Source organism: Nannobrachium achirus (genome assembly GCF_963921795.1).
Source record: "Nannobrachium achirus genome assembly, chromosome: 24".
Classification (NCBI taxonomy): domain Eukaryota; kingdom Metazoa; phylum Chordata; class Actinopteri; order Myctophiformes; family Myctophidae; genus Nannobrachium; species Nannobrachium achirus.
Window position 1 is genome coordinate 8102860 of NC_137831.1, and position 10788 is coordinate 8113647.

The 10788-nt window shown below is 42.2% G+C and overlaps 1 protein-coding gene across 1 annotated transcript in view; it reads right to left on the reverse strand.

The window, feature by feature from the left end:
• Nucleotides 1–1861: 1861 nt before the first annotated feature.
• Nucleotides 1862–10788, reverse strand: part of LOC308280397 (small ribosomal subunit protein uS9m-like) — a gene marked incomplete at its 5' end in the record, with an annotated part of 31317 nt that continues 22390 nt past the window's right edge. Inside the window, 6 exons of the mRNA XM_080720664.1 lie at nucleotides 1862–3810; nucleotides 5281–5450; nucleotides 6240–6348; nucleotides 7713–7881; nucleotides 8996–9071; nucleotides 9437–9522. Of these exons, the coding sequence (XP_080576790.1) occupies nucleotides 3719–3810; nucleotides 5281–5450; nucleotides 6240–6348; nucleotides 7713–7881; nucleotides 8996–9071; nucleotides 9437–9522 (702 nt within the window). The 3' untranslated portion in view covers nucleotides 1862–3718. The remainder of the gene's footprint in view (nucleotides 3811–5280; nucleotides 5451–6239; nucleotides 6349–7712; nucleotides 7882–8995; nucleotides 9072–9436; nucleotides 9523–10788) is intronic.

The window sequence follows — 10788 nt, forward strand, 5'->3', positions numbered from 1 at the left end:
GATTTGATTCACAACAGGTTTTTAAATGTTAGATTCTTTCTTTGCCTCGGGTTTGATGGTAAAAAAAAATCAATGATAATGGTGCATTAAAAAGCCTGTTGATAATAAGGCGGGGGCAGGCTGCAACAACAACGCTTGTTACCCGATGCCCTCGCCGTGTGGTTCTGTCTGTGTTGCTCAGTGCAGACGTGTGGTTTCTCTGCTTCTTTGGTACCGGTGTGTTGTAATCCCGTCTCCTCCTGCTGTAACGGCAGCACCAGCCAATCAGCTGCTACACCCACCAGCCCCTCCCCCCCCCCCCCCCCCCCCCCCGTGCAGTCCAGTCAAACATGCCCTTCTCTGATTGATTGTAGGTGAGCACTGAGCTGCGCACCTGCAGTGGTGGAGTAAACCCAGTGGCTCTCAAACTGTGGGTCGGGACTCCAGAGGGGTCCTCAAATTATTCTGGGGGGTCACCAAAATAATGCAACACATTTTTCTCACTCAACAGTAAACAAACCAACATAAAGTGTAAGTGTATAGAGGGTATAAGCACATTTCTAAAGTAACAATTTAAGGACTTTTTAATACCTCTAAAATGACAAATCAAAAATTGGCCAAATTGTCAAATATTAGAGGCAGAAATTGTGAAAATAGCCGATCTACATGGTACCACTGCAAGGTGTTATCCGTTATGAGCATGTAAACCTGCTATTTTCACAATAAAACTGTGATATACAAAATGTAATGCCTCGACTCTTAGTGCTCGTCAGGGTGGGGGGTCCCCAGTTAAAATATGATTATTTTGGGGGTCACGGCCTGAAAAGGTTGAGAACCACTGTAGTAAACTAAGAAGAAGGCCTACATTTACTTACTTGTAATATTTTTTAGTTATTTGTACTTTACTTGAGTATTTCCAATTTCCAGTATAGGCTACTTTTACTTCTACTCCACTAGCCTACATCTCAGATATTGTAGTCTACTTTTACTCCACAACCTTACCTTATTTGAAAACTTCAGTAAGGTCTTCTTGGCCTACTAGTTACTTTGTAGATTTGGATTATTATCGCAAACATAGCGTACACTAACACTAACCACCATATACATTTCGACAATTTGAAAATAGCCGATCTACAAGCTCACAATGCATCGAAAAGATTTTTTTTATGCATTTGAAAACCTGAAATGGGACATTCTGCATGAGGAGTACTTTTGGTAATTCAAGTATATTTTGATGCCAACACTTTCATACTTCTACTCAAGTACATTTTGATTGCAGTATTGATACTTTTACTTAAGTAAAACATGTGAGTGAGTACCTTTTCCACCACTGCACACCTGTCCTTCTCCAATCTGCTGAATAATGAAAAGATCCTCGTTGTGTTAATTTATTGTTAACTACTATGGCTATTACCATTTACAAAAACCCAAACATATTTGTTGGGTATAGGTAGGCCTATCTACAAACACCATATTCATTGACAAAGCCATTCATTGAGAAAGGCACCCATAGTGTTACTGTTAATGAAGCATTCCATTTTAAATCAGTTCAGTTCACTTCAAATTTAAGAAGAGAATCAGCTTGATTGGGCAGATTAATGTGAATATGGCGCCACTTTGTGTTTGAAACGTGTAATTGCACTCAAGAAACTGGTTGTTCAAAAAACATAGAATGCAGGTAAAATAAAAAGATTCCTGGTGGTGCAATTTGTATTTGCAATAACGAGACTTTAAAATGTAGTATTAATAAATAGACCTAATAATGCATCGTTTATATGAAAAACTTAATTTAATGGTCAACACAACACATTGATAACCAAACAGTATTGAATCAGTGTTTGTTTGTTTGTTCATTCATTCATTCCTTGTCATAGACTGACCTCCAGTGGCTGATGACGCACACTGCAGTCATATTGCAGTCACACATGCAAAAGGATGTATTCTTGACATTTGCTGTATTCTGCCTGCCTGACTCTAGTACAGGTAGGCATGTGCAGTAAGTACTACAGTATAACTACTGCATGAACATATCCAGTGTACAGTAGTTTGTACCTGAAACTGTGGGCCTCATTTGTGACAGATTATTTTGCCTACATGGGTACATATTCAAATTGATATCATGGGTAATTATGGTGCTTTTCCACTCTATGGTACAGACTTAACTTGACGCAAATCTTCTAGATAAAAGTTGTAAATGGTATTGGATACCTTTCTGCCATCACCTGGGTCAAGGGTCCAACTAAGTGGCCTGAGGTGATACCAAAACATATGTACTAGTCACAACTGGAATTTTAGTGTTCTATATGATAACAGATTTACATAGCAAACAGGATAAGGAAAACAACCATTAGAAACAGACACCATTCCAAGCATGAATGAGGCTGGAGACTCTGAGAGGGCACCTCAGACACTTGGAGTTGCCCTAGATGCCATTCTACTTAGATAACTTAATAATGAATGCTGTGAACTAGGCCCATCTTTTTCATGTTGGCCAAAAAGTCCTCGCCCTTCTTGATGGAGCTCTTAATCTCGCCTATGACACAGACCACCTCTCCTCAAAGGAAGACACCTTCCCCAGATTATTTTCAATGCCATTCTACCCAAGGAGGAGCGTGTTGAGAAGTACTCGCACTCCATCTCTTCTGACCTAACGTATGCACACTCCACTTAGGGCTGTCACGATTATGACATTTTACATGGCGATTAATTGTCACTCAAATAATTGCGATTAACGATTTAATTGTGTTTTTTGTCGTTGACAATTACATTTCTGTTTGGCTTTTAGGCTTTGAAGTCGCACATGGTAGATATGACACGTAAACCTAAATATACAAAGACTTTACTGACATATTTCACAACTTTATACTTAAAAAATATCATTGATAGTGGAAATAGCCACTGCTATTTCCACTATTTTTGACTTGTATATATGAACATTTTTCAACATGGAAACGATTATGACCATTATGAAAAACAATCGTGATTATGTCAAATAATTGCGATTAGACGATTATGTAATAATTGTGAGAGCCCTAACTCCACTACACCCTCTTTTTCTTTTATGGCGTCCAAGGCAGCACCCGTGTTTAGCCATGGAGATGTAAAAATGAAGTACCTGCTACCAAAAACCACTACAGTCCATTTGAGCCAGTACCATGCAGTGGGAACGCAGCAATAGATTAACCATGCAAACCCAGAGCCCTCATAACACAAGCACGTAGTACAAGATAATTCAACTATCTGATGCTCCCTTACTTCAAATACTTTAAAGTTGATATAGCTGAAGTTCCTTCATTAAATAAGAGCCTTTATGCATGTTGAAGTCAGCAGTCAAGCTGTATGGTTTATATTGCTGGGTTGAAACTTTCTATCTCCATATTTTGTATTATTTGTTTGTTAATTAATTCCCAACTTTGTCATAAGTGTTGCACAAAGGTAGCAGAAATATATCTACAAGTGCCGTGAGCTTGTACATAGATATGCTATTATTGCAGTGAGACGTGAGATGTCTTTGGGCTTTATTCAACCAATTCAAAATATTATATTATATATTCAAAAGCGTTTGAGACTAAATAATAACTACATTAGATCCATTGGAACACAAGTTCTTCTTTCCATTTACTGACAGTATTCAAGAGTTTTGAACATAACAAGGTGTCTGTCCCACAACGAGGGCATTATAGCTCAGATCCGGGGTCATTTCACAATCCATGAATCTATTTCTCTCTGTTCCTCCTCTTCATCGTTTCTTCCAGGTGAACTTCTTGCGTGCTCCCTCCTGCCCAGGCTTCTTCCTCTCCCTCACCCTGGGGTCAGGAGTCAACAGCCCAGCTGGAGAGAGAGTGTGAGAAAGGCTTCATTTTTACTTCCAGCATAGAAGACACGTGTCAGTTTAAAACATGTAATTTTTAACCACTTAAGCTCTATTTTATATCATCGTGCAACAGTATTGCGCAGAAGAAAAATGTAAGTTTTTATATTTGCCTACAATGACATGACCAAAATAAGGGTGCCAGGTTGAAAAAGTGGTTAAGGAAACTACAAAACACATTTGTGGTCATGTTATCTTGTTTAGAGAATGTGGGCCGCCTGCCGCGCCTCATGGCTCAGCTGGTAAGAGCCCATACGGGGACTGCCCCATAGGTCGAACTTTACATTTTGAAAATGGAAGATCTACAAGCTCACAACACATTACACTAGCGACGCATTGTGAGCTTGTATATCGACAAAATAAATAGACAAGCATGCCCAGGGGTTTCGCACCAAATTCTGGGACCTGGGTACTTCAACTATTGAAAAATAGCAGATATACAAGCTCACTGCGAGCTTGTAGATCTGCTATTTTTGAAAAATCGTGAAACTTTGTGCAAGTCTTTGAATATTTCAAATCCTTCTAAGGTTATTTAAAAAACCTATGTTTTTATGTCAGTGGTGTTCAAACCTTTTCACATGAAGGACCCCCAAAATGATATGTATTTGGCCACGGACCCCCCCCATCTCAAAACATTTAGTTCCAGGGACCCCCCAGAAGCAAATTTTGAGTTACAAAATGTTCGCTTAAAAAATACATATATTCAAAGATTTGCACACATTTTCACGACTTTTCAAAAATAGCAGATGTACAAGCTCACAGCGCGGCACTCGGTGCCGCGCTATGAGCTTGTATATCTGCTATTTTTCAATAGCTAAAGCATAAAATAACTAAGGCCCCCTCCACCTTGGGCCCTAGTAACTCAGGCGCCAGCTACACGGAGCTGGATATTTCTGAAGCTAGACATTTCTTTAAGCGTTTGGGGCTTGCAGCCACACAAAGCTGGATATTTCGGCTGCGAAGCTGGATATTTTTGAAACCGGATAAATAAGTGGAGAGATTGAAAAATATCCGATTCACTGGATCCGTGTAGACAGGGAACCCGGATATCTCTGAAGACTTTACTGTGTGCGTGCTTGTTAGACCTAGATACTGGATCTTTGTCGTGTGGACCTAGATATGTTTCTATGTGGATATCTGAAAAACCGGGATATACAGTATGAAATATCCAGCTCTGTGTGGACCTAGATATGTTTCTATGTGGATATCTGAAAAACCTGGATATACAGTATGAAATATCCAGCTCTGTGTGGACCTAGATATGTTTCTATGTGGATATCTGAAAAACCGGGATATACAGAATGAAATATCCAGCTCTGTGTAGCCCATGCCTCAGTACCAACCTTTCTCCCCCTTGTGACGCCCCCCTGATGCCTACCTTGTCTCATGACCTCCATGTCCCCCTCAGAGTACGCCCCCCTGATGCCTACCTTGTCTCATGACCTCCATGTCCCCCTCAGAGTGGAAGCTGAGCAGACAGCGGGAGATGGCCAGACGCAGCGCCCCCGCCTGGCTGGAGCGGCCTCCTCCGCTCACCGTGCAGTCCAGGTCAAAACGACCCAGCACGCCCATGAACTGCAGGGGAAACATCAGCTGCTCCCTGGAACCACAGAGGATTGATCGATCGATTGATTGATTGAATATTTTATTAGAGCAGGGGTCGTCAACGTTTTCAGGCCAAGGACCCCTTAGTCGAAAGAGAGATGAAGCAGGGACCCCACACTAGATACCACATAGTTTCATTGTTTGACAGCACAATCATCGGTGTATTTTGGGTTCATGTACATTTTTGTTTCCAGATATTTAACCACTTGAACCGTCAATACTTATTTATCGCTTTGTCTGCTGAACATTTCTTGTACGGACTTATACTGTTGTTCCACAAACTGTTGGAGATACTGTTTTTCCACTTTCCATAAATATTATGTCTTATAATTACTAATATATATGAGTTAAGTAAAACAATCTAATTCAACAAAATGAGGGGGGAGTGCATTAAGAATTTAACAGATTAAAAACTTGGTTTACACCAATAAATATCTATATTAAAACATTTTAAATATGGACTTGGTAAAACGGGCCTTGAAATAATGTACTTGAAACAGTATTTCTTTTCCACTCTTGAACCAAATCTCATTTTTTTGTGACGTGTTGTGAGCTTGTAGATCTGCAATTTTTTTGCAAATGTTCCGCCCCAGGATTATGGATGTTTGGGATATTTTGAATATTACGATAATATCGTAAATCGCCATATTCTTTGGTCAAAATAATTGTGACATGAAATTCTCATGGACGATAAGTCCCATCCCTACATCACAATACAAAATTATTAACACAATATCTATATCAAGGTATTTGGTCAAAAACAGTGAGATTTGCTTTGACCGACCTGTCCTGCAGAACAGGGAAGTAATAGAGGTAATCTTGACCGTTGACCGTCAAGCGTCCAGAGCCGCTGTCTCTCATCACCACGGAGCAGTTGGATGACTTCCTCCTCCCTGCAGAGGCAGAGAGACACTTTTATTGCTGCTACAGTATGATCTAAAGCAGGGGGTCCTCAGAGTTACTACAGGGGGGCCGTCAAATCTTGGTGTGATAGGATCATTCTTTTGAATGAACAACTGGAACCCTTGCATACCTATTCTGTAGATCGTCTATTTTTGGAAAATAAGGCCATTCCCCTGTCGTCCCTCTATGTCAGGGGTTTTCAAAGTCGGTGACGGGGCACCCTGGGGTGCCGCGACGGCAGTCCAGTGGTGCCGCGAGGTAATTTGATAATATTTGGAATTCATTTGGACACTTGAAAAAATATTTAGTATCATTTTAAACTTGAAGTACAAAGTTATTTTCAGTCAGTTCTAACCAAAATGGCTATTATCTCAAAGTTTTCCTCGCAACATAATCACTAAAATATCGTCACTGTCGGGCAGAAAACTTGTATCTTCAAGTTTCAAATGTGTACGTCTTTTGGTAAAGCAAAGCCCTGCTTCATCATACAAGACTGTCGCACAAAACTAGTGAAAACAGCCGATCTACAAGCACACAACACCTCGCGATGCGAGGCGTTGTGTGCTTGTAGATCGGCTGTTTTCACTAGTTTAGTACATTTTATAGATGATAAATAGAAAACGAACGGTTTTGGACATACAAGGTTTCCACCCGACAACGACGATATGCTATAAATATAAGGTGCTGGGAGTGAAAATTATAATGTAGGGGTGCCTCGGATTTAAAAAAAAAGATTCATGAGGTGCCCTGAGACAAAAAGGTTTGGGAACCCCTGCTCTATGGGTGTGTTCGGAAACCCGCACCGGGTGTGTGCTCAGTGTAGTGAGTGCAGTGGGTGTGGCGTTGTAGAGTGCGTTCAGTGTGGCTTATTTACGAACGACCAGTTCTAAGAGGCAGCTGTCCGCTTTTTCACTCTGAACTCTGAAGGTAATCTTTCTGAAAAGCAGCAGTTGCTAAGTATGCTAACGTAACGTTGATATTGAAAGGAGATGTAATTCATAGCATTGGCATACCTGCTGTTAGTTTACACGTTAATGCGTGTGAAACTATCAAGCCCAAACGACCAATTAAGCTGCAAATGCTGCATTTTGCGGTAATTTCCTCCATTGTTCACAGCTGAGAAGCGCTCGTGACATGGCCATAAAAACCAACCAATCAAAACACTGCACCGACGCACCACACCGTCAAACCCCATCTTCTGAGTAGGGTCGCTCAGTGCGTGCACTCAGCACACAGGTGCGCCGCGCACTGGATTTCCGAACGACAGCGCACCAAGTGCACCGAATAAACGAACGACAACATGGCACACCAGTGCGTTGAGTGCGCATTTCCGAACGCACCTTATGTTACTAACCTTCTGCTGTACTGAAGGCCACTCCCCTGTCGTCCCTCTCCAGTGGGGGGATGAGCTGCTTGCTGGACTGGACCTCCAGCTGCCGCCGATAGCGCAGGATGAACTCTTCTTCGTTGGCGCAGTAGGGCATGGACAGCATCCGCTCCATCAGCTGGATGAAGCGTGCGTACTGGACACACACACACACACAGACACACACACATACAAGGTTACACCGATTAAGACCCGAGGCCGGTACTACATGGCCGGTGCTACAAAATGCCTTCTAGATCAGTGGTTCTCAAACTTCTTCGTTCCAAGGACGCCCAAAATCATATGTATTTGTCCGCAGTCACCCCATTTGTGCCAGGGACCCCCAGAAGAGAAGATTTATGTTCGTAATGTCGAAATTAATTAACATTTCTCAAACACTGTTATGTTAAAAAATAGCAGATGTACAAGCTCGCATGCATGGCATGAAGTGAAGCTTTTATACCTTCTATTTTTGAGAACCACAGTTCTGAAGAGTTTTCAGAAAAACATATGTTGCTATATAATACGATATATAGCTAAAATCTAAAACGACACAGATGCTTTCCCCGTTTTAATGGGCTTAACAACATCAACCTTGCATCTTGGGCATGTTGTTATAAGAGAACATTAGATCTGCTCTACGTCCTCACGGTGGGGGCTCCTCACTGACAGGTGACTCAGTAGGATACAACAACTGGCACAACTAAATGCAGGGTTCCCACACATCTTTACAAATTAATTTCCAAAACTGTTCCAGAATATTCGATTTCCTATATAACAATAATTCAGCTCAATAACGAGTCGCTTACTCCTATGCGCAATGCCCAAAGACAGGTAGTGTATGCCAGTGGTTCTCAACCTTTCCTGGCCGTGACCCACGAAATAATCATATTTTAACTGGGGACCCCATACCCTGACGAGCACTAAGAGTAGAGGAATTTTGTATAACAGGGTTTTATTGTGAAAATAGCAGATCTACATGCTCACAACGCCTCGCAACGCGAGGCGTTGTGAGCATGTAGATCTGCTATTTTCACAATTTCTGCCTCTAATATTTGACAATTTGGCCCATATTTAATTTGTCATTTCAGAGGTATTAACAAAATCAATAACCAAAGACAATGCATAGCTATTTTTCCAGGACCTTCCAGGACCTTTGATCAATTCCAATACTTTTCCAGTGCTGGAAAAATATTTTTCTAATTTCAAAATATTTCCAGGAATTTCATGACCGTGGGAACCCTGTAAATATGATAGGAGGAGATGCTTACATCATGGTCAGAGATGGACTCCACTATCAGGTCCCCTAGCTCCTCCTTTATCAACCACCTGCTACCTCCTAGAGCACTGTGACACACACACACACACACACACACACACACACACACACACACACACACACACACACACACACACACACACACACACACACACACACACACACACACACACACACACACACACACACACACACACACACACACAGAGTACAATCAAGAAAACAGGGATTTGTTAAAATAAGAACTTGACTGCTACGATCAGACAAATACGCTGAAGCCCACATTGCAGTGGTGAGGTCATTCAGACTTTTGGTCATGTCTAACAACACAGATTTATTGTGGGGCCAGCAATGTTCGGAATTCAGGATGAAATAAGGATGGAATATGAAAAATGTTACCAATCCGTCTTGATCACATGATGCATCAACTTACATCTGCTTGGTGTCCAGAGAGAAGAGTCCCTTTGCCCTGAGACGATCCTGGTGCTTCTCAAGGTTCAGGACTTTGCTGTAGGTCTCCTAAACGCCAACCATAAAAGAGACATACAAGAACATTAACACAATGGACGCTATCTAACTCAAATTATTTGGATATTCAGTGCCACCATTCACTTAGGCCTTATTTTGAAGAGCCCAAAAGTTTTGTGTTGAGTTTTGTTTGTTTACTTTCGGTCACGAAACTAAAATCCTAACCGCCGTTTTTATGTTACAGCATAGAATAGGAGTTAATGGGGAATAGACGCACAATGATGCTGGTGTCCCGAGTGTTGGGATATGTAGTGTTTTTGCTCACAATCCGCTACCGCAGGTTCTGTTTACCTGGTAACCAGGTAAGACGTCCATAGACGTCTTTCAGATGAATTGGCTATTAACTTTTGATCCTAAGACATCTGCGGACATCTTAGGGGAAAAAAGGCACCCAGGCTGAACAACCTCCCACAGTAGATGACCTCCCCAGTACACAAAAAAGGCACATTTAGGAGGACCTGCGCAGTCAGTAGTGGTGTGTGTGTGTGTGTGTGTGTGTGTGTGTGTGTGTGTGTGTGTGTGTGTGGTGGGGGGGGGGGGGGGGTAGTTGGGTAGATAGATGCAATGAATGTGTTTATGTACAGTATGTGTCTCATTGTCCACAGACTCCACACACTCTGTCTGTGCCAGATGAACGCGACGACAAGCTTGAGACACCGAGACGGCCAGATATACAGACAGACAAAAATAATCCCACAATGGGTAGACAGACAAGATGGGTGTTAAAGCGGGCATGCCGGTCACGTCCCAGAGGCAGCAGTCGTCGCCATCACCCACACCCACACACACACACCCACACACACACACACACCCCCCACACACACACACACACACACACACACACACACACACACCCCTTGACTAGCGCCAGGCTGAGAACTCATTTCCCTGTCAATTATTCACCCAGATGTTTGTTTAATTTCTCCTTGATAGAGTGCGCCTAATCCTCCTCCTCCACCCCGACCGACGAGAGAGAGAGAGAGAGAGAGAGCGAGAGAGAGAGGCGCAGTTGGAAGAAAAAAAGCAAACCTCAAGCTAAAACCAATTTTCCTGTAAAAGAAAAAAGATAGAGTAATAGAAAACCAGAACAAAAAGGAATGGGGATAAGGGAGGGTGCTGGGGTATAAGGGGTCGCTTGCGGTACACGTTTGCAAACACAAGGCCCTCACAATGGAGGAGAATGATACAACAAACGGCCGGTTAGATGAAAAGGCCGAGCAGAGGGAGAAGGGACCGACCGAGCCTGCTACAAAGACC